Raw genomic sequence first — 24,660 nt, 5'->3', positions numbered from 1 at the left:
CAGCACCTGCAGAGGAGGAGGCAGCGCTTGAAGAGGAGGAGGCAGCACCTGCCGAGGAGGAGGCAGCGCTTGAAGAGGAGGCAGCCCTTGAAGAGGAGGAGGCAGCGCTTGAAGAGGAGGAGGCAGCACCTGCAGAGGAGGAAGCAGCGCTTGAAGAGGAGGAGGCAGCGCCTGAAGAGGAGGCAGCACTTGAAGAGGAAACGGCTGTGGAGGAGGAGGCAGCACCTGAAGAGGAGGCAGCACTTGAAGAGGAAACGGCTGTGGAGGAGGAGGAGGGGCGGGCTGCTCAAGAGGAGGAGGAGGAGGAGGAACTTGCAGCAGAGGTGGAGGCTGCAGTCGAGGAGACCGAAGAAGAGGAGGAGGCTGCAGATGAGCCGATGGAAGAACCCGCTACACAGGAGGAGGAGGAGGAGGAGGAGGAGGAGGCTGAGGCTGCTGCTGCTGCTGAAGAGATGGCATCAGATATTGAGACTGTAGAGGAAGAGAGCGCTTCGGCAGAAGAATCTCTTGAGGAGCCTGCTGAAGAGTATGAAGCTGCTCCTACAGAAGAAGCTTTGGAGGATGCTGTCAATGAGGTATTGGAAGAAGAGGAGGCAGCTCTAACAGAAGAAGCTGTTGATGATGTAGCTGAAGAAGAGGAGGCAGCGCCTTTCGAAGAAGCTGTGGAGGAGGTTGTAGAAGAGGAGGAGGCAGCACCTTTAGAGGAAACTGTCGACGAGCCAGCTGTTGAAGATGAGGCAGCTCCAACAGAAGAGTCTGCAGACACAGAGGCTGCTACTGAAGAAGTAGTAGTGGATGAGCAAATAGTACCAGGTAAGGAGGAAGGCAATGAAGTACAAAGGCCAGGTATACCACATTTATCTAGTTCTAATGATCCCACCATTTGGCATGTGTATGCTTATTCAGCTGTCCCCATTAAAAGGGAACTCCACCGACTTTAGATATGTCTTTTTAAAGGTCTGGGTTATCTGTGAAATTGGTTGTTTAACGCCTTTAGTGTCTCCAGAGGGAGCTGTATGAAGTCTGATAAATGATCTCAAGTGATGTAACTTAAGTCAGTTGGAACTGAAGACTACAAGTTTGAAAACGAAAAGTCGGGTTGTGGAGGCAGAGTGGAGTTCACCAGGACACATTAGACTAGCACAACAAGGAAGTACATCGCATAGAATTAAAACAACAGTATCTCTTACTCTGCTGTGTTTTTATCTATGGTTTTTTTTAAACTAGGAGTGCAATGCTAAATTGGTGGAGTACTCTTTTAAATATGAAGCTTCAGTCAGGAGATGGTTAGCTGAGCACTAGAAATCGCTAGCCCTGGCTCTAACAAATCAGCAGACTATTTTAAGGCAAGGCAAGTTTATTTATATAGTAGATTTCAACAAGGCAATTCATGTGCTTCACAAAAAAACATTGAAAGCATCAAATATAATGCAAAAAAACAAGATTTAAAAACAGTCAAAAAGCTAAAAAATAGAATAAAAGTTGCAGTGCCGTTTAAAAAAAATAAAATGTAGTAGTGAGATGCAGAAATTGATTGATATCCTTGTATCTGGTTCATGTAAAGGCAACAGAAAAGTCTTCAATCTGGATTTAAATGAGCTGAGGGTCTTTGGGGGTCACTGAGGGTCTCAGCAGACCTGCAGCTTTCAGGGACTTTGTTCCAGATATGTGGAGCAGAAGAACTGAACGCTGCTTCTCCATGTTTAGTTCTGACTCTTGGAACAGAAAGTAGACCAGTCTCAGGTTGGGATGGTTCATAAGGTAGCAGCAGATCACAAATGTATTTAGGCCCTAAACCATTCAGTGCTTTATAAACCAGCAGCAGGTTTTACTAGTCAATTATTTGTTGGACAGGAAGCCAGTGCAAAGACCTCAGAACTGGAGGGATGAGATCCACTTTCTTGGTCTTAGTGAGGACTCGAGCTGCAGTGTTCTGAATCAGCTGCATCTTTCTGACTGACTTTTTACAGAGACCTGTGAACACACCGTTACAGTAGTCAAGTCTACTGAAGATAATGGACAAGTTTCTCCAAATCCTGTTGGGACAGAAGTCCTCTAATCCTTGATATATTCTTCAGGTGATAGTAGGCTGATTTTGTAATTGTCTTGATATGGCTGTTCAGGTTGAGGTCTGAATCCATAACTACACCTAGATTTATCGCTTGGTTTGGGGTCTTTAACATCAGCGATTGAAGCTAAGCGCTGACTTTCAATCGTCCGTCCTTGGGACCAAAAACAATTACTTCTGGCATATCCAGTTGTTGACTTCTTCAATGCATTTAGCTTGTCCATACAAGCTAAATATAGTCTCCTGGTGATATAGTTGTGTAGATTTGTGTGTTGTCTGTATAATTATGATAACACACTTTGTTGTTTTTCATAATCTGATGTAGTGGAAGCATGTAGATGTGGAACAGAAGAGGGCCCAGTATTGAACCTTGGGGAACACCACATGTCATCCTTGTGAGCTCTGATGTGTAATTAGCTACAGACACAAAGTATTGTCGGTCCTTCAAGTAGGATTCAAACCAGTTAAGTTCTTCACCAGAGTCTGACCCAGACCTTTATTCTGTCTAGTAGTATCTCATGGTCGACCGTGTCGAATGCAGCACTGAGATCCAGTAATACTAAGTTTATATATACACACATATATACACACTGAGATCCAGTAATACTAAGACTGAAGCTCTGCCACTTTCTGTGTTTAAGTGGATGTCAATAAGAACCTTAACAAGAGCAGTTTCAGTACTGTGGTGCTGACAAAAGCCGGAATGGAAGACATCAAAACAGTTATTTACGGCCAAGAAGTTATTTAGCTGTTGAAAAAATACTCTTTCGATTATTTACTTACAAATGGGAGGTTTGATAATCGTTCACTATTTCGGGGTCTAAACAAGCTTTCTTTGAGTAGTTTAATAATTGCAGTTTTTAGTACTTGTGGGAAAACACCTGAGAGAAGGGATGTGTTACCAATTTGTAAAAGATTAGTGGTCATGCAGTGTGAAATATTTTTGGAAAAGTGTGTTGGTAGAATATCCAAGCAACAGGAGGATGTTGTATGTTTAACACATGGTTGTGTTTTTTAACAGTGTTTGGTGATTGTACAGGGGTGTGCAAGATTATATCTTATATCTGAAATGTTACTTCCTGGAGTCTACACTTGTTGTCTGTTCAGAGTCTTAAATAATCTTGCACACTATAAAACATCAAAATGTAATTTTACATGTGGTTTGTAGTGTGGATTATTACATTCTATATTGCATGTCAATGAAGACAGAGCCTTATCAGGGCCAATGAAAACATTTGACTACATTGGGTGCTATTAATAGTAATACTGTGTGGAAGGAGGACCGAGCAAAGTCATTTCTTCATCGTACGGAGTCAACTGTGCATATGACAATAAAGATATCTTGAATCTTGAATCTAGTAGGCCAGTAACTTTGTCCATTGAGTGACCTAGCTTTTTTTTTGTTTCTGCTGATTATGATTTTCGATGGCATACATTTGATTCATGGTTCCAAATGTTTCTTATTCCACAATCACAGAAGATGAAGTAGAAGACGAAATAGAGGAGGCAGCAGAATAATTTGAATACACACCAACACACACAGTCCTGCACCATCTACAGCGTTAAGATGCACTGTACATTTCATGAGGGCAAAGACTTTGTGAGATGATATCATTCCAATATTTTAGAATATTATGGTTATGTGTGTTTCTCTTTGCAGCAGCAGAGTTTGTGGAGACAGAAGAACAGATTCAGGATGAGCCCACAGGTAAACATTGTTTTCATCTAACTTTATGCTCACAATGATGACTTCTACTGTATACCACCTAACGTCTTTCTGCTGTTTTGGCCTCCGGTCATCAATAGGCTGTCGGAACAGTTAACTAACAACTAGTGGTGCAACGGATCAGAAAACTCACCGATTGGATCAGCACAAAATAAAAAAAGGAGCAAATATAACTTTTAGAGATCCCTGATCACTTTTTTGCGCCAACACCAATTGTCGCTCATTGATGATCTATATTGTTTGGTTTTATTTGGTTATAGCAGCCAGTCTTCAAGGATCCAAACTATAATTATTTTGCCACCATATATATAATATATAATTTCAACGCACTGAAGTCAGTAAACCATCCAAAATACTAAGCGTTATACTTTGACTTTGTTATAGTCATCTATAGTGTTTTTTTCTTTCTAATAAACACAATTCAAATAATTAGGAAATAAAAGATTTAACTTTTATTGAGTAAAACAAATCTTGTCAGTAGTATGTCTGATGTATTATAATCTCCTTACAGCTCGTGTAACGGCTCATAATTCCACTCTATCTATTTTATATTCATGTGAAAACATCTAGATTTATTCTAGTTCATCACCAACCAACCAATACTCATTTTCCCTGAGCAGAGCCTGAACGCATCCTAAAGTACCTGAAGTGTTCTCTGTTAGCGGTGCTGCTAACGTTACTAGCTCTCCTCCTGTTGGTTTAAACACTGATTGGTTGTTTACAAAGTCACATGATCAGAGACTGGAGAAACATCATGATGTCCTGATCACATGTTTTACTGGCTATTGGAGGATCAAACTTTATTCACACTGTGATGGTTAACGTTAATCTGTGTCATTAATCGGAGGTTCACAAGCGTGCTGAACCTCAGCACTACCAAAGATTATTTTCCTTATCATTTATTCAGCTAATTATTGTCTTGATTAATCACAAAAAACTTGAAATTTCTTTTTAAACCAGAGGGTGACGTCTGTAAAAGTCTAGTTTTGTTTCACCAACAATCCAAAACACCCAAGATATTCTGTTTACAATGTTATAAAAAAAGAGAAAGCAACCAATCTTCATATTTTTGAATGAAGAATGAGAGAATGTGAAAACAATTTGGATTTGTCTGCTGGTTTTTGTGTGGACCTTAAAGGTTGTATTAATGTTGGAGGCTCTTCTCCTGGTTTAGAGATGGGAACTCGTGAAACAGCTGTCTGCTGTCTAATGTCTGCCCTGCTGTCAATGTGGAACTGACAGAAAGACACACACTCTGTTCTTTTTGTGAGCAGAAAGCACTCTCACTTCTTCTGCTACAGTTTCACCAGTAGATGGAAAAGTCACCCCAGAAAACGTGCCTCTTCATTATAAGGAGTATGGCTGGTGAACAGGCCTTGACAGCCCCGTTAGAGTCTTCTGACCACTTCACCATTCACACCCTAATGGCAGAAGCCTGCTCATCAGGGTCTGAACGAAGGCTCACCTTTCAACAACATGATGCGGATCAGTAACTTGAGGATCAGTAACTTCCTGTTTGTGCTCTCCACAGAAACGTAAAGGTGGAGCAGGGACCCACTGACCTTGCATCAGCACCATCTGAGCGTGCTCAGAGCAGTGATGCACCTCTCCACCTCCACAGAAAGAATTGAGTTGTTATGACAACACTTGTCCCCCATCTGTTTCCCCCTCCCTCTGTTTTCACACCTTCCTTCAAATGTTCCTTCTGGTAAATGTGAGATAATGGATGAATTATTAACTTTTACGGTACTCCTGTTTTTACCCTTCTTGTTTTCCCTGAATCTCATTCTTCTTCTTTCTTTAAGTAGAGCACCTATTTCCATTTTGTTTCAGGGTGATGAGTTCTGCGTGGCCAGGCCATGTGAATTCTGTGTGCTCTGCAGCAGCTAGTTTACTGGAGTCTTATCAGCAGGAGCTGTAACATTACACTAGTCTGGAACTTGATTTTAAAGTATTTTAGTTTGGCTTCTTGGAGCTCAATTCTTTTGCTCAGCAAACTTGAGGCCAAAGTGCATGGCTGAGCCAGGAGATTAGGGTCCATACTGTGAGGTGTCTTTGTTGAGTCAGAAGCTTCAAAGATACTAAACCTAGCTGGTGCAACAAAAAGACTCCGAACCGAACACTGCAAACTATATTTAAAGTAATCAAAACTAAAAACCCTAATGTTCTGCCACTCTATTGCAGTGCAAGTTCAGAATGTAGAATCTCCATTCAGCTACGTTTATTTCTGGTCACTCTGTTGTAGATTCTATGCAAAGCTGTTGTGATCTTCCTCACCCAGCCAGTTTATTTACCACTCGTGTGTGTGAGTGTGTGTGTGTGTGTGTGTGTGTGTGCGCGTGCGCGTGTGTGCGCGCGCGCCCGTGTGTGTGTTTCCTACGATGAGCATGATCTCTTCTAACCAACCCTCTCAGTGATTCCTGATGTACTTTTTGAGACTATTGAACTCCTTTCTTCTTGTTTGTTCTCTAGCTCCTTTTCCTGTGTGTTTGTGTTCCGTCGATGCCGAGCTGTTAATTCTTTCCAGATACGGTTACCAAGACCATCTGATTCGCCTATCCAATTATTTCTAAATGAAGTTGTAACCATAAACTTCAGCTCATTGAGTTTAAACTGTGATGTAAATTAGGACATCATCGATGGTGCAAAGCTGTCCCACTGTGGTGTAGAGATTGTTTTTTCAAATCCACCAGCTATACATGGCTCCGGCCTAGCAGGCTGATTCAGATAGGATAGAAACACTGAAGCATGTAACCCTGTGTAATCCACAGAGTTAAATGGACCAGGTGTCATATTCATTCCTGTGGAAGTCGGTCATAGCTGACGGACACCAGTTAAATGATCCGACAGCTTTGTTTTTATCAGTGGCATGTTTTTTATTTACCTAAAGGGAAAGTTGGTGACACGTCAGTCTTCCCTTCTCCTTTGTGACATAATCCACATTTTCTTGGTGTTTATTTCCATCACTGATCCTCGGTAGTAGATGATGTTTTGCTCGTTATCAGAGAGCAAAACATCATCTTCCACATCATGCCATCAAAATCGTGGAATTAAGAAAGCCAATTGTGAGCATTGTGCATTTTATTTTGAAGGTGATGGCCAGATCTGCAGGTAATCATCCTGTTGTATCAGAAGATATTTTAGTTTTGGGACAAAAGGTGCAACACATTCCTGTTGGGATACTGACAATATACAATATGTAGATCTGATGTTTTAGGATTAATCACACTACTATTCGTGGAAGAACAGAGACCAAGTAAAACATACCTCTTTTTTATTCTGTTTGGTGTCACAGACCCACTTGTGTTTTGTCCTGACATTGTGTAACTATACCAGAAGGTGTTCATGGTGTGAAGGAGAAGTTTTTGTAGGATGTCTCGCCCACTAGCTGGTATTTTCTACTTCCACACTTTGTAAGTCAATGTGAACTGTAAAACCTTTTTAACATTGAAGATTACAGTCTTTACCAAGAGAGAGCTTCTAGATTTTTAAAAGTAACATTGAAAAAAAACATTTTCTGAAAATACGTTGAAAGCTTTTCACAAAGCCATCATTTGTTTTTGACAGGCAGGTTTAAGTGGCTGTGCTACTTCAGGACAACTTTTTATTCTCTAACAATACAAAAGGAAGAGCAATAAAATAAAGCCGCAGACCAACCAGGTGGAACAGATCTCCACATTGCTGGTCTTCGACATGGACAGCGTGGCTCCCACAGTTGTTGACTTGGTGTCTGCTGGAAACGTACAAGGGCTGCAGTCAATGAAGCTCCACAATATTATTATGAGGAGGGAACATTGTTGGTGAACAACTGCCTCAGCGTTGTCTGCAGGTCGAATACTAATGGGATTAAATTATTGTGAAGTACTGATGGATTGTGGAGATTTGAAGTTTTCTGTAAATGATCTTTTGCTGCAATAAAAGGTTTGGGACAACATGGCAATGACTCCAGTCTTTTTGATGAATACGGTTTGCGTTTGAATGGCAAAGCTACAGCGCTGTGACTTCCTTGTAGGAAGTAGAGTATTCTTGGGGAGAAGAGGAGTCCCGATGAAGCCAAGCTGTGACCGAGGGCGCTCACCTGTTCATTTAGAATTTCAACCATCTTCAATGAAGATGCAATTATAATTCAATTCAGTTTATTTTGTATAGCCCAAAATAACAAATTACAAATTATCCTCAGAGGGCTTTACAATCTGTACACATACGACATCCCTGACCCAGGACCTCACATCGGATCAGGAAAAACTCCCAAAAAAACAGAAAAAAACCTTTCAGGGGGAGAAAAGTGAAGAACCTTTCAGGAGAGCAAGAACTCTCAGAACTGTGTGTGTGTGTGGGTCTTACAGTCCGTCGGTCGTCCATAGACTGTCTGAAAGCTCATCTGAGAGGTTTGGTGAAAGGTCTCTTTACTGCTAGCAACTACACAGACCTGAAATGTGACATGGAGTTCCAACCAGAGCCCCAACCGTTAAATCTCGCGAGTGACAGCGGGGTCACGGTCTGCAGGACGTGGGAGAGAGCCGGAGACACAGACAGTCAGAGTATCAATGAATAAATACCTTGGAACCTCAACACTGTGTGCTGGTGTCATTGTGCGAGGGGAAACAGGAGCTCGTTACATATACAAAGGAAATGAAAAGTTCCAGACTAACAAAGTTGTACTAAATCTGGTCACAAGGTGTCAGTGGGGCAAGTAATCAGTCAACGTTGCTGTATGCACAAGGATGATTAAGACTGATTCAGCACATGTGGAGGATTTGAATGGCTTGAGGTGTTTATATTCTACAGTAACATACAGGTGTGTTGTTTAAAGAATAATATTAATTCTTCTTTTGCAGAACAATTCAATTGAATTCAAATGAAATTAGGGTAGTTATTATTTATTTTGCCTTAAAACTTGAACTGTGAAAAATCTCAAGCGTTCTGTTTAGTCTGAACAGCAAAGGACAATGTTCCCTGTGATCCAACACACGCAGACACAAACCCAAATACTTTGGGTTTACATCCGTCTTGTGTTTCTTAAAGCTGTTTGGGAGCCGCAGAGCGGATGATGCCCTCCAGAATATCCACCTGAAAGACGAGAGAGTTATGTAAGTCCACCGTGCTAAAGAGGAACAAAGACATCAGTATGTCAGACAGCCATGGGTTATTACACTGAATAGTGATTAGTCTTGTTAATACCTGAAATTGTTTGGCCCCCAAAATAAGAATGAAATTATTCAAACTTGTACACAGTGTTACATGACAGAATACTTGATGTTGAATTTATTTCATTATTAAGCTGCAAATAATGAGTAAGTGTCTCTGACTGAAGAGGTTTAACCTGAGATTTGTTCAGCTGATATTCCAACAGTGCTAACCCTAGACCTGCCTTCTATTTCTAATGGGAAGTCTGAAGAAGAGTCAATTCCAACGTGTTCTAGGCTGCTTTTATTGTGAAACTCTTGACACTAAAACAAGAAGCTTTTCCAGTTCAAATCGAAGCTTCCAGTTTCTTCTTCTCATTCAACTGTTGCTCAGAGGATCTTTGTTTCTTTCAGTCTGGTTGAACAGCGTTTTGTTCTCTCTGCTAAACTAAATAACACCTATTAGTAAGAACACATCAGAGACCATTCAGACATGCAGAGTAGTCCTCTGAAACATCTGACTGGACACGGTCAAGCTTTGTGGTGGGAGAATACAAACATTTCTAGTAGTGTAAATGAATAATGCATTTTATTTACATTCTAAATATATCAGCTACAATAATGGCTAATTCTCTCCTGCTTTATAATTTATATATAATTAGCTAAAAGGAAACCTGTTCTCCTGAAAGTAGTGGTAACAACATACAGAAATTGCCCATTAGGCTGATAGTATCCCACACATTAATATATCTGACAGTACACTAAATTTATTCATTTATCTCTTGCCCCAAATCTGCTATCGGGCAGATGCTGTTGTGTGTTTTAGAAAACAGTTATATCTGTGTAGTTACAAATGTAAATAACTAAGTATGTGTGATCCATACATAACATCACATGTTTTGCAGAGACAGTACATGCAGCTTACATGTGCTGCAGTACAACAAGCACATCTATCAACAACCATGCTCGCTGTGCTTCGAACCGAGTCTGAGCCTCTGGACACACAAGTAATTATAATCAATTGTTAACATATTTTCATGTTTCACGTATGTCTTTGCACAATTAATTTTTCTAGTAATCTAATTTTCCTAGTTGCCTGACATTCCGAGGCCGCACAAAGGCCAGTTGTACCTGGCTGCTCTCTCCCACACTGAGGTTCTTGAGCTGGTAGACGGCCACTTGTCCATCACTATCTCCAACCAGGACGCAGTCTGTCTGTGTGGCAAACAGCAGCGACTTCATCTTCACACCAGCAGCAGCAGGCTGCACAATGATTGGCTCCAAGCTGAAGTGTATATGGAGGACAAACATGAATACTCTTGGCACAGGTTTCACCACAGAGAAACACACAGTGAGACAGAGAACACTTGCAGGCTTGAATTTAGGTCCCATATCGCCAGCTGTCCCTCATTAACGGCTCCGAATACTGTGGCCCACTTCGGGGACCACTTGATGTCGCACACTGCCGTCTGGGTGGAGCTGAAGCCTAACATGGGGTGATGGCGGTCCTGCTTCCACAGCTGGATGGTCCAGTCAGACGAGCAGCTCAGGAACACATCAGGACTGAGTGGACTCCATGTGATGCAGTTCACGGGACACTGAGGGGCGAGGTGTGACTGTTACTGAAGTTCTCACACGTGGTCACAGTGTGATCATTATTGTTTTAACCCCAGAAAATATTATTTCTAGTAGAACTTGAAGAGATGATTTTTCAACATGAGTAGTACATGGCATGATAGATTCTACTGTTTATACAGTGTATTGCCGCCATTAATGTAGATCTGTGGGAAATGGACAGATTTGAGTAGAGATTGCCCTCATGTGATTGGTTGAAAATGGAGGAGACATCTGATTTGCTATAGATAATACCTCGTTGAAAGAAATGCATTTGTGAATGGAGAGACATCAGGGGAGTCACACACACACACACACACACACACACACACACACACACACACACACACACACACACACACACACACACACACACACACACACACACACACACACACACACACACACACACACACACACACACACACACACACACACACACACACACACACACACACACACACACACACACACACACACACACACACACACACACACACACACACACACACACACACACACACACACACACACACACACACACACACACACACTAAATGGACCTGTACTTGTACATCTCTTTTCAAGTCTTTCAAAGACTCAAAGCTCTTACAGAGTTTGGACTCACGGTTTAATGCACTTATTGTAAGTCGCTTTGAATAAAAGCGTCAGCTAAATGACATGTAATGTAATGTAATTTTACATGACATCATTCACCCATTCACACACTGATGGGAGGGGCTACCATGCAAGGTGCCACCTGCCCATCAGGACTAAGTAACATTCACACACCATAGAACAGCTACGGTAGCAATTTGGGGTTAAGTGTCTTGCCCAAGGACACATCGACATGGACTAGCGGAGCCGGGGATCGAACCGATGATCCTCTGATGGAAGGACGACCCTGCTCACCACCAGTCGCCCAAATATATACATGTAACTCATCCAAATGTTTTTGATGAACATTTTAAATAATTTTAAATACATATTTATATTCCATTTATTTTAAAATCTATTTAAATATATTTGTCAATCTTACATTTATATATATATATATATATATATATATATATATATATTAATGTTTATATATAATAACTCTTTTTGTGTGCACTGATAAATATTTCAAGAGTCATTTGGATGAATCACAAAACACATTTGTGAAACCTTCAGTGAGCATTCATTGATTAAAACAGGGATCTGAATCATTGGTGGATTTGACAACTAACTGAGCTGGGGACATGTTTCCTCAGTCATGAGCTTTCATATATAAACCTGACGCTACTCAGAGATGCGTATGGCTCCCCCTGAGATTGTGGAATGCATGTCCTTCATAAGTCCTGTTCATCAAAACATAACAGTGCTACTATTCAGAAAATTCACAAACCAAAATGAATTTAAAAAAGTAGCAATATCACTTCAGTTAAACAATTGACTGCATTTTATAGGAGACAGCTAAAGGCCAATGCATTGTGGGACATAGCATGAATGGATTTGAACAATTGATCACTATTGATGAAATGAAATGTGAGCTTCTGAGGCCTTGTGGTCTTTTGTGTTTGACTTGCTTATCAGAAGGAGTGCTGGCATTTATCCTGATGGACTTACAAAGTGCTTCCTGTAAGTCTCCAGAAACTGCTGATTGTTGGAACAGGAGCACTTGTGAACGAGCCCTTCCCATGTGCCAACCAAGTAGACGCTGGAATCCTGGTGCAACAATGAAACACGGGTGTGATGCATGATGACAACAATCATTTACAAAGTCAAAGTCCACTTCAAATCAACCGTAGAAAAAAAGGATTAGCACAAAAGATATCTGTGAATGTTATGTTCTGCAGAAACAAGTTGTAAGCACAGGAACTGCATATATGTTGAGAATTTCTCACTTACTGTTGGATGGAAGTCAAAACACAGTCCAGGAGTCAGAGCCGACAGAACACTTTCTGTCTGGGTCCCTCCAACCTTCTTCTTGGTCGTCTGGATCTTCTTGAGCTTCATCAGGTCTGTGAGAAGATAGGATGGGTGGATAGATCAGGTTATATGCAGGGCCTTGCATGAGTATTCACCCCCCTTGGACTTTTCTACATTTTGTCATGGTATAACCATCCATCCATCCATCCATTTTCAATACCGCTTATCCTCATTAGGGTCGCGGGGGCGCTGGAGCCTATCCCAGCTGACATAGGGCGAAGGCAGGGGACACCCTGGACAGGTCGCCAGTCCATCGAGGGCACATGTAGGGACATACAACCATTCACTCTCACATTCACACCTATGGGCAATTTAGAGATCAATTAACCTGCAGCATGTCTTTGGACTGTGGGAGGAAGCCGGAGAGCCCGGAGAGAACCCACGCTGCCACGGGGAGAACATGCAAACTCCACACAGAAGGACCGCTCCGACCGGGAATTGAACCCGCGGCCCTCTTGCTGTGAGGCGACAGTGCTAGCCACTACACCACCGTGCAGCCCATGGTATAACCACATCTTCAAATTTATTTTATTGGGATTTTATGTAATGGACCAACACAAAATGTATTTAAGTCAGAGAAGTTTTGAGTGCATATGCCCTTTACTGTGAAACCCCTAACAAAGATCTGGTGAGACCAATTGCCCTCACAAGTCACATTTGCAACCTGTAAACTCTAATATATATTGGAATGGCTTTTCTCCCATCAACCTTGACCAATTGTCTTCAACGGTTTCTACTTCTAAACCGTCTGTCTGTCTCTTGGACCCCATCCCAACGAGGCTGCTTAAAGATGTGTTGCCTGTAATTATCACCTCTCTACTAGATATTATCAATGGGTCTTTACTAACAGGCCATGTTATAATAATTAATTTTAAAATCTTGTTGTTTCGTAAAAGGCTGTTGCCGTGCCGTGGATCTTTGTCTTGGTGTTGCCACATCTTTTTGGGTACTAAAAACGCTCAAAACCAAACTTGCCACACACATATACTGTCCTAAATGTAGTTGTATGATATGAATTTCATTCTTCAAAATGGCAATTCGGCTCAATAGCGCCCCCTACAAAATTTAAACAAACCTTCAGCAAATTTCGACAAAGCAGCCCTTGCAGTAGGTTTGACATAGCAATATAAAACTTGGAAGGCTGTAACACATGTTAACTTCAAAATAATTCTCTTGGGGCCGTGCTCTAAACTGTACCGGAAGTCGGCAGCGGCAAAAAACACCATTCAAGTCCTGAGCACATTTACATGAAGAAACGTTCAAATGTTGTCATAGAAACACCTACTGAAAAAATATTTTACATTCTTATACTCTAAAGTTGTAAACATAGTCTAGTAAAAAATGCAATGTATACAACTAGGTATGTTGCCCTGCGGTTTATAACTATGCTTTGGAAGCAGGAGACCTGTGTTCATGTCCCAGCTGGGACTAATTTCTTGCACCACTTCTTTTTACATGTAATTTACATGAAGTAGTCTATATTTCACGTAGAGATCCATAACACATGTATATGTCCACATTCTCATAGCGCCATCTACTGGCTTCCCTGGACTTCCTCGAATCTGGCCCAAACTTGTCATGGTTGATAAAAGTCACGGTCTGAGGATATTGACAAGCCTATTTTCACTCAGTCAAAGCACCACATACTGGCGAAAGGAAATCAGCGTTACGTGACAAACGGTAAAATGTCAGACCAGCGGCCTGCGTTCTCGGTCGAGGGAGCCGGCGTCCTGCCAGTAACCCCGTCGTGCGTGGAGGAACGAGGACCCGCATATCGCTGATTGCAGCTTTAATTATCATTATTATTCTACTATGTCCACTGTTGCTGTTATTGTTGGTAGTTGTAACTTTTTCATCATAACTACTACTCTCATTATATGAATAATTTATGTCATAATCATTGACTATTACTGTCATGAAAGGTTTATTTGGGGGAAGTTTTTCCTGCTCCAATGTGCCAGGACAGAGGAAGTTTTGAACATCTCACGGAGTACCATAAAATCCATCATCAGAAAATGGAAAGAATATCACTCAGAGCACACCATTTAGTGAAACATGGTGGTGGTAGCATCATGCTGTGGGGATACTTCTCTTCGGCGGGTACTGAGGAAAAGAAGGATAGAGCCAAATACAGGGTAATTGAAGAAGATCTGATGCAGTCTGCAAAAGACTTGAGACTGTGGCGGAGGTTCATCTTCCAGCAGGACAATGACCCTAAACATACAGCCAGAATGGTTTAGATCAAAGCATGTTATTGTCTTAAAATGGTGGAGTCAAAGCACAGACCTAATTCCGATAGAGAATGTATGGCAAGACTTAAATTGCTGTTCACAGACGGTCTCCATCCAATCTGACTGAGCTTCAGCTTTTTTTACCAAGAAGAATGAACAAATATGTCCATCTCTAGATGTGCAAAGCTGGTAGAGAGAGACATACCCCAAAAGACTTGCAGCTGTAACTGCAGCGATAGGGGGTTCTACCAAGTATTGATTCGGGGGAGGGGGGGGGGGGTACTTGTGCATCCAACACATTTTTTCTCTCATTATTATTGGTTTCACAATAAAAGGTAATTTGCACCTTGAAAGTACTATGCATGTTGTGTTGATCAAATGGGGAAAAAAGTTTTATTTAAGTATATTTGAATTCCAGTTTGTAACAGTAGAACATGGGGAACAAGTATTAAATGTATTTGTCCCTTTGCAGTACCAACATGACAAACACATTATTTTCCATAATTTTGTCAACAAAATCAAACCAATCCGGTGTATTGACAGAACTGCCATTGCCTACATTGTTGCTTCTTGTCCTTTAAACTGTTCTAAGCAGGTTAGAAAGGTGTTTCTCTTCATGATTGGGTTACATTACAATTATGGTTCCTTCTGAGTTAGTTTTTTCAGTTTTTTAACACTATACACTGTGGCAAACCAGGGGAAAAGCTGAGCAGACACAGCATAGGGGGCGGATCCCCAAGCTCAGGTTAGGGGAGGTGCTAGAGGGAGTCTACTATCCAGTGCAGGTGCTGCAGCCACTAGGCACGTGGCATTAGTCACACCTGCAGCCCATCAGCTAATTAAAGTGAGCAGTATATGTTCACAGAGCTGGGCTGCAGCAGCAGACAGACTGTACGGGAGGCTACGAGAATCTCCTGAACCTCTGGAGAGGAGCTGCATCGGACAGGAGGTAATCCAGCAGACTCACCTCTCTCCTCTGCTCTGCCCACAGGACGAAGGAACCGTCTCACACCGGGTGTAGACCGGAGGCCAAAGACCCCGAGCGGGAGTTTGACCCCATCCCCCTTTACCCTAACCTATTTATTAAAGGACACTTTTTGTTACGTGATTACTGTCTCTGAGTCTCCTGTTTTAGTCCTGAATATTGCCTCCACGTCCCCCGAGTTGCCACAACATGTCAAGCTGATTTGACAATAGTAAAGCCATGGGCTGGTGCTGAGTACAGTACCTATGCAGTCGAGGCCACTCCTGCAGATAAACCACTTGCTGATCCGGCCGTCTGCAGCCACAGAAAAGAGGGACTCTATCTCCTCCTCTCCTGTCGGGCTCAACTCTTGCTGGGTCCATCTGAGCTGCCACACTGGATCCAAGTGTCTGTTGGGACATTCACTACACACAGAAGTAAAGAACATTCTCTTCATGTGTGATGTAAGAGCTGAGCTGTCCACACACACAATCCTCACCTACTGCTGAGGACACATGACTCGCTTTCTTGATTCTTCACATTGTAGATAGCAATGCTGCCGTCTTGCATGCCCACAGCCAGCTGACTGGGGTTATTGGATGAGAAATCTAGGGAAGTCACAGCGCTGTCACACTGGATGGCCCGCTCAGGCCACTGCAGAGGGGACACATGACAACATCTGGAATGGACAGCTGGCACTCAGTGAACCTTCTGCATACTGCTGGGGAGACATGGAGCCCTGAAGCTAAATAAAGGAAAGTCATACCGTTGGATTTTTGAGAGACCAGCAGCACACCAGGCCTGGTTTCTGGTTACTGAAGCCAAACTCTCCATAGCCCACTGCCAAAAGGTCCTAGCAGAAAAAGCCGAGCACAAGGAGACCTCTCTTAGTGAACAACTATTTCTGTCAGCTGGGAACAGTTTAATTAGAGTTTCGCAGAAAGTAGTTCCAGTGCAGGATGAGTTGGCTGAGGTTATCGTTGTTGTTAATGCCCTTAAACTGTTGCAAAATGTGAATAAAGGAATATTGGAGAAAGAAAATTCACGTCCCTTTACAAACTCTCAGTATAATTCATGTCTCTAGTGCTCAAACCTTATTCATTCAATTCAATTCAATTCTGTATAGCAACAGAGGAGGATCCCTCTCCCCGGATGGACAGAAGCAATAGATGTCATGTGTGCAGATGAACAGCGTTACAGAGTTACAACACATTCAATGAATATGACAGAAATTATGAATAATGAGTAGTAGGCAATGACCACGATCCAGATAACCGCGATCCATGTAAACAGAAGGAGAAAGGGAGGAGGGGCATCAGCAGGGCCATGGCAGGAGCCAGGACCAATGGAAACCTGAGAGGCGAGAAGGCACAAAGACTCCGGGGAAGAAGTAGAGTTAGTAATGTACAATGAAGAGATGTAAATTCATACATAAGGAGAAGAGAGAAGAGGTGCTCAGTGTATCCTAAAACATCCCTCATTATGCCTATAGCAGCATATCTAGAGGCTGGATCGGGGCAAACCTGATTCAGCCCTAACTATAAGCACTATTAAAAGAGGAAAGTCTTAAGTCTGTTCTTAAATGAGGTGACTCCCGGACTGAAAGTGGAAGCTGGTTCCTTAAAAGAGAAGCTTGATAACTGAAGGCTCTGGCTCCCATCCTACTTTTTAGGACTCTAGGAACCACGAGTAGCCCCGCATTTAGTGAGCGCAGCTCTCTAGTGGGGCAATATGGTACTACAAGCTCCTTAAGATATGATGGTGCATCACCAATCAAGGCTTTGTAGGTGAGGAGAAGAATTTGAAATGTGATTCTTGATTTTACAGGGAGCCAGTGCAGAGCAGCTAATACATTAAGCACTTTGGACTCATGTGCCAAAGCAAGTTTGAGACTGTTTATGCAGAAGTATGTTGAATAGTAAGGTTTTAGTGAAGATGCAAGTGTTTGTGAAGTAGTGAGCATACGACTGGATAGGTGAGACTTGGATTATACCGCACCTGTTGTGTGAGCGTTTCTGAACGGATGTTTTCATATAGTTTTGCCGTTGTTCACTTCAATTCATCAAGACCCCCATTTACTTAAAGAATTCAAGGTAACACAGGGAGAGCAAGTTATATACACATGATCATTTTGGGGTGAAGTGTTCCTTTAACAGTTCCCAGCAACCACGACTGGGGTTAAGAGGAAAAGATGTGTTTGTGTGATTCTGGTGAACAACCTTTTAAATAATAATAGAGACTAACAAAATGTTGTCATCTGCAGTGACATACATCAGGCATGATCTACACATGTATTACATTTTCTAATAAGTCTGTTACCGGGTTCTTCTTGTTCCATGCCATGGTGTGTACGCTGCGTCCTCTGCTGAGCTCACAGCTGAAAGTCCAGAGACGCTCCACGGCAGGAGATGGAGGGCTGTGGGTATCCTCCTCCCTCTGCTCCACCATCCCAGGCTGCACCAGACTGTCTGGTTCTGATACAATCATTCCAAAAACACTGCAACTCCATTTCCATCGTCACATACATACGTACGTACATACATACATACATACATACATACATACATACATACATACATACATACATACAGGTACAGACAGGAACTATGACCTCTGGATTTAACCTAGCCTCAGCAACAGGAGCAATGGGCTGTTTTAGGGATCACTTGAGGACACTTGTGGACAGCTGGGATTGGACCACCAACCTTGTGGTTTATGGAAGAACCACTCTACCCACTGAGCCACAGCCAACCCATGACCGCAAAGATTGTGGGGGTCTGGATCGTGGTCCATACCGACTACTCATTATTCATAAATTTCTGTCATATTCATTGAATGTGTTGTAACTCTGTAATGCTGTTCATTCTGTACACATGACATCTATTGCTTCTGTCCATCCGGGGAGAGGGATCCTCCTCTGTTGCACTAATGAAGGTTTCTTCCCTTTTTCTCCCTGTGAAAGGTTTTTTTCTATTTGTGAGTTTTTCCTGATCCGATGTGAGGTCCTGGGACAGGGATGTCTTATGTGTACAGATTGTAAAGCCCTCTGAGGAGAATTTGTAATTTGTGATATTGGGCTATACAAAATAAACTGAATTGAATTTGTGTGTATTGTATATCTTGTTGTGTATCAGTGCTGCTGATGAGCTGACTTTACCGTGGGTTACAGGCAGCTGTCTGTAAGCAGCCAGCTTGGGTTGGAAAGTGTTTCCCAGTATGCTCCTCTCCATTACTAGCAAGCTGTGATGGAATCTCTCAGACAACATGATCAGCTGCAGGTCTGACTCAGCATTTAGACCGCTCCCAAATGCTTCCACTTCTTTCAATGAGCTAGCAGCTGAAGAGAAATACAAGAAAATGATACATGCAATTGCAGAGCTCTCCTCAATGCCACTTTTAAGAAACTGTAAGAATGCATATGACTTGAACTGTGAATCATGAAAGGAAGAATATAGTTGCTTTGTAATTATATATTGTCTGAATAACACCAAGAGATCAAAAGGTTAATTGGAATGAAATTACACCCAATCAAACCCAGACGGAAGCAGCATCATGTCCAGCCTCCTTCACTGTTACCTGAACTGGCTGTGCTGCCCACTGACACGCTCCTCTCTGCACCCCTGCTGGTGTCCACTCCCACCTCCGGACAGTCAGCCCTCCTTAGTTCCTGGCTGCACAGCTCCTCACACTGCTCGGGGCTGATCAGAGAGTCATACATGTCCCAGGTGGTAACAGTGGTGGCTGTGGGCATGGACACATGTTAATGACTGTCCGCCTGAAAAGACTATTGATAAAGACTCCATCTCAATAGAAAAACATCCACTAACTGTCTGAATTCATAGGTGCAATAATTACTTGGTTTATCAACTGAGCAACAAGGAACTGTTTTTTTACGCTTCCCAATGTGAATAATTTCAGATTTGTTTTACTTTTCTATTATATTAAATTGTGTGTTCTAACATTATATTGTATTGCTTAAGAAGTGCAGACTGTCCATCTCATCAATATCTATTTATCATGAGCAACTATTTCTCGCTGTTCTACCCCTTGTTATACTCTGCATACATGAATCAGAGAATGCTTCACTGTTTTGTTTGACACAATAATAATTAAGATACTTGACATGACTAATTTATACAGTAGTAAATCAATTATCTGTATCTCTGGAACAAGGGTATTCTAAAAAGAAATCCATATTCTAAATCTGTTACCTTAAAGCTGATTATGTGTAGTATGGTACCAGCTGACTACCTGTTAACCCTTTTACTCCCCTGTGAGCTTGTTTCTTTCATTCAGGTCAACGTGCAGGAGGCACAGCAACCAGATACTGTGTGTGGAGCGGACAAACCCAGACTTATTAGTTATTGTCCTCGCGGAATTTAAAACATTCTGTTGTTGAGGGGATCACAGCAGTGGACCAGTTAAGCTGGAAAGGATTTTCAGGCGGACTTGGACTGTAAAGTTTTACGCATCTGCGATGTTTGCAGCAGTCCATGAACACCTTGGTTTGGGAGGATAACCGAGGCTTGAGGACCACTTAACAGCCCTCACCCCGGTGCTTACGGAGCTGTTTGAGCGCATGGAACCTGGAACCACTACAGTTCACCTACAGAGCCATTATGTCTCTATGATGCAGTCAACGTGGCCCATCATTTTATCACCCAGAACCTGGACTCCTAAGGACCCCTTTTGGGGACTTTTGCGCTACCTTTCATACCATCATCCAGCCTCTGTTGCTGGACACAGGGTTTCCTGTCTGACAGGAAGCAGCATTTCCCCCCTCTACTAGTTCTTTGTAAACCAACAGTTGCACTCACAGTCATTGTGGAGGTGCACACCTCTTTTATTTTTCACAATATCTTTCATATTTCGATTGTACTTTTTTTATTTTTGAATACTTGATTGTTATTTGTATTAACTCAAGGCCAAGGCCTTGAATGTCAGAACCTGATTATTATTTTTAAATCCCTTATCTGCCTTGTTTCCAACAACAACTCCAAGGGAAAATAATGAGCCTAACCTGAGTCCACCATCATTATGCTGTCGCTCTGGACCTGTTTGTTTTTAGCTGCTCCATTCAATGTCTGCACCGATTGATCCACATACTTATCATTGCCCATTCTGTTTCTGCACAGCTCAGCATACTGATTGTTTCTCTCCCTGTATAAACAAGGAGAAGATGGTTAAAACCAAAGACAAGTATATATATATATTACTGACCATTAGATAGAACTCCTTTCCATTTTACCGTCAGAGACAGCATTAGTTTCATGGAGAAGCGCATGTCATTCTCTGTCTTGTTTGCCGTTCAGAAAGATTAAGAGTGGTGTGTCTTTCCTTTGTGTATTCATTCGTAATACACATTACTTCACTCACATGGTAGCTTCTGCATCATCAGCATCCACTGACACAAAAGTGCTAGGTATGTCCAGCAGTGAAATGCTGTCTGTCTCAGAGATGGAGATATCTGTGACCTCTTTCAACATGTCCTCTGTCACATGTTCTTTCACTATGTCTCTTTTCCGCTGCACCTCTAGTAAGGAACAAAAGAGATGAAACAGAAATTGTCAACTGTTTAGATGTAACTATAAATTGGACTGTACATTTAGTTTAAATGAACTAATTGCCAACATTAGGGATGGAGCTAAAACAAATAGAATATAGCAATCAAAGTGAATGAACTTTGGAACCTGGAAAGTTGATGGGCAGGTCCCGTTTGGGAAATGTATCCTCAATCTCCTCATTCACCGACTCTATGGTAGACTGGCTGGATATTCTGCTGCTTCCAAATATTGACCTGGAAAACAATGTCAGAGGACATTTTTACAAGATGACACTGTGTGGTAACACTTTGCCTAATGGGTTACATAGGACACAAAGGATGTCACTGATAAAATATACAACTAGTATCCAGCATCCTCTTTCTCATCAATAGATCATACATTGGACTATGTATAGGTGATTTCATTGATTCTTTGTTTATTCATATTGAATTAGGCTGCCTATGGAAAATAACATATTTCATATATTGAACTTGTGTTTTTTCTCATTCAATTAATCATATCCAGACACTCTCATCCACCTCAGATTGGCTCCAGCTGTGTGACCATCAGGTCAGAGATGTGTAAATAATGAGCCCTGCACCTGGAGAAAGGCATTGTGAAGCTCCCGGTGGCTGTTGTCTGATCTGATGCTGATCCAGCAGAGATCTCATCCAGAAACAACCGGCTGGCTTTGGACTGTGCCGCTGCTGGATCTGCCTGGTACAGTGGCTGAGGAGTGACGTCATTGTCTTCTTCATCAAACACCTGCAAACAGGAGAACGATAAGCCACCAATGATATGGCTACTGCATTCGCCTACTGCTGCTACGAAGGTTGTACAAGACACGAAGATAGATTGGCCTACTTGTAAGCCTGTAGGGAGGATATTAGTTACCCGAACAACTTGTCTGGGAGTTTGGAGGGCGCTCTTCTCCAGGACTTTGCTCCCACCACCCAGGCTGAAACTTTTTCTGCTTGGGCAACCGATGACACCGTTTGTGTCTCTTGTACTTTGTATGCCTGATACTGAAATATTTATTGTTCGAGAAGAGCTAGGAGACAAAATAACAATCAGCATTTCAGTTAGCATGACTTCACTTTGTTGCCTCGGGGGAGGCCGGGGTTCGTTGGCACACTTTTATTACACTATTATTTATAATATTCTAATGTATTCTGTGTATTAATGTATAGTCGGCCTAATAATAATAATCTTCCAACTAATACACTATCAGGTTATGGTGGTGTATTTGTATGTTTAGCCATAGTGTAAATACATAAAGTATCCCTCTATAACATATTGTAGGAAGCCTACAGCCTGGCATCAACATCAGCCAGCCAGGCAGGGGGATATTTTCATTTTGGTTTTAGGAGCAAATTTCTACAGTGAGAAAAAGATAGATACCAAAAAAATGTAGGCTACAAGAGTAACTACTAGAGGGGCTACGAGAGGAGCTACTACAAGGGCTACAAGAGTAACTACTAGAGGGGCTACGAGAGGAGCTACTACAAGGGCTACGAGAGGAACTACTAGAGGGGCTACGAGAGGAACTACTAGAGAGGCTACAAGAGTAACTACTAGAGGGGCTACGAGAGGAGCTACTACAAGGGCTACAAGAGTAACTACTAGAGGAACTACTAGAGGGGCTATGAGAGGAGCTACTACAAGGGCTACGAGAGGAACTACTAGAGGACCTACTAGAGGGGCTATGAGAGGAACTACTACAAGGGCTACGAGAGGAACTACTAGAGGAACTACTAGAGGGGCTATGAGAGGAACTACTAGAGGGGCTACGAGAGGAGCTACTACAAGGGCTACGAGAGTAACTACTAGAGGAACTACTAGAGGGGCTACGAGAGGAGCTACTACAAGGGCTACGAGAGTAACTACTAGAGGAACTACTAGAGGGGCTACGAGAGGAACTACTACAAGGGCTACGAGAGTAACTACTAGAGGAACTACTAGAGGGGCTATGAGAGGAACTACTAGAGGGGCTACGAGAGGAGCTACTACAAGGGCTACGAGAGTAACTACTAGAGGGGCTACGAGAGGAACTACTACAAGGGCTACGAGAGTAACTACTAGAGGGGCTACGAGAGGAGCTACTACAAGGGCTACGAGAGTAACTACTAGAGGGGCTACGAGAGGAACTACTACAAGGGCTACGAGAGGAACTACTAAAGGAACTACTAGAGGGGCTATGAGAGGAGCTACTACAAGGGCTACGAGAGTAACTACTAGAGGGGCTATGAGAGGAACTACTACAAGGGCTACGAGAGTAACTACTAGAGGGGCTATGAGAGGAACTACTAGAGGGGCTACGAGAGGAGCTACTACAAGGGCTACGAGAGTAACTACTAGAGGAACTACTAGAGGGGCTACGAGAGGAGCTACTACAAGGGCTACGAGAGTAACTACTAGAGTAACTACTAGAGGGGCTACGAGAGGAGCTACTACAAGGGCTACGAGAGGAACTACTAAAGGAACTACTAGAGGGGCTATGAGAGGAACTACTAGAGGGGCTACGAGAGGAACTACTAGAGGGGCTACGAGAGGAGCTACTACAAGGGCTACGAGAGTAACTACTAGAGTAACTACTAGAGGGGCTACGAGAGGAACTACTAGAGGGGCTAAGAGAGGAGCTACGAGAGGAACTACTAGAGGGGTTACGAGAGGAACTACTAGAAAGGCTACGCGAGGAGCTACTAGAGGGGCTACGAGAGGAGCTACTACAAGGGCTACGAGAGTAACTACTAGAGGGGCTATGAGAGGAACTACTAGAGGGGCTACGAGAGGAACTACTAGAGGGGTTACGAGAGGAACTACTAGAAAGGCTACGCGAGGAGCTACTAGAGGGGCTACGAGAGGAACTACTAGAGGAACTACTTGAAGGGCTACGCGAGGAGCTACTAGAGGGGCTCCCACGTGAATAAACACAATGAGAGAAAAACAAGGTGAACTTACGGCCTTAGAACCAGAGTACGTCTCTTCTTTCGTTCTTCTTTTGCAATGTCAGACATTATTGTAGCATTGTTGTATGTCTAAGTTGCCAGAGTAACGTGACGACCCGCCCCCTCATCACTGCGGTCAAGCCAGCCTCTCACTTCGAAAAAGACAGTCAAACCAGCCCACAATATTTTTTTTCTGAAATTTGAAAGAAATTGCCTCATGAATGTGATTCTTTCATTTTCAAATTCTACATCAGAATATCCCAATATTGGAAGTGTTACCTTCCTATTGTTTCAATTCATCGTTCATAAAGTTCATGCTTTTTCATCTATTCATTTAGTTTAATTTATTACTGTATTTGTAAAGGCGTATTTCGTCATATCGCGTTCACCGGAAGTTTGCTCTTATTTTGAAGTCAGTTTATACACACTCGTACCGTAATGCCTAGTATATACGCATATTGAAAACAAC

The 24,660-nt window shown here is 42.4% G+C and overlaps 2 protein-coding genes across 7 annotated transcripts in view; one reads left to right on the top strand and one right to left on the bottom strand.

Moving 5' to 3' along the window:
* Positions 1–7,731, top strand: part of asph (aspartate beta-hydroxylase) — a 34,919-nt gene extending 27,188 nt beyond the window's left edge. For 4 of the 5 annotated variants that reach the window (XM_034556497.1, XM_034556495.1, XM_034556496.1 and 1 more), the window contains 3 exons: positions 42–813; positions 3,729–3,776; positions 5,326–7,731. In XM_034556497.1, the coding sequence (XP_034412388.1) occupies positions 42–813; positions 3,729–3,776; positions 5,326–5,333 (828 nt within the window). In that variant the 3' untranslated portion in view covers positions 5,334–7,731. The remainder of the gene's footprint in view (positions 1–41; positions 814–3,728; positions 3,777–5,325) is intronic. The other variant, XM_034556498.1, reaches the window with a different exon arrangement.
* On the bottom strand, positions 5,468–24,534 carry LOC117747086 (WD repeat-containing protein 78-like). 2 transcript variants are annotated; one of them, XM_034556489.1, is made up of 18 exons: positions 24,471–24,534; positions 24,205–24,384; positions 22,138–22,294; positions 21,845–22,008; positions 21,391–21,497; positions 21,077–21,233; positions 20,721–20,860; positions 19,277–19,441; positions 18,858–19,037; positions 18,020–18,174; positions 16,467–16,553; positions 16,200–16,354; positions 15,965–16,125; positions 12,425–12,537; positions 12,143–12,241; positions 10,292–10,518; positions 10,052–10,205; positions 5,468–8,864 (listed from the first exon to the last, which is right to left on the bottom strand). In XM_034556489.1, the coding sequence occupies exons 2-18, from the start codon at positions 24,258–24,260 to the stop codon at positions 8,814–8,816; spliced, it is 2,328 nt and encodes a 775-aa protein (XP_034412380.1). In that variant the 5' UTR covers positions 24,261–24,384; positions 24,471–24,534; the 3' UTR covers positions 5,468–8,813. The 2 variants fall into 2 exon arrangements, with proteins under 2 accessions (XP_034412380.1, XP_034412381.1); XM_034556490.1 differs by lacking the exons at positions 22,138–22,294; positions 24,471–24,534 and having other exon boundaries at positions 24,205–24,312.
* Positions 24,535–24,660: the final 126 nt, after the last annotated feature.

Source organism: Cyclopterus lumpus, chromosome 17 (assembly GCF_009769545.1).
Source record: "Cyclopterus lumpus isolate fCycLum1 chromosome 17, fCycLum1.pri, whole genome shotgun sequence".
NCBI lineage: Eukaryota > Metazoa > Chordata > Actinopteri > Perciformes > Cyclopteridae > Cyclopterus > Cyclopterus lumpus.
The sequence above is the reverse complement of the archived record's forward strand: the minus strand, read 5'-3'. Positions and strand labels throughout refer to the sequence as shown.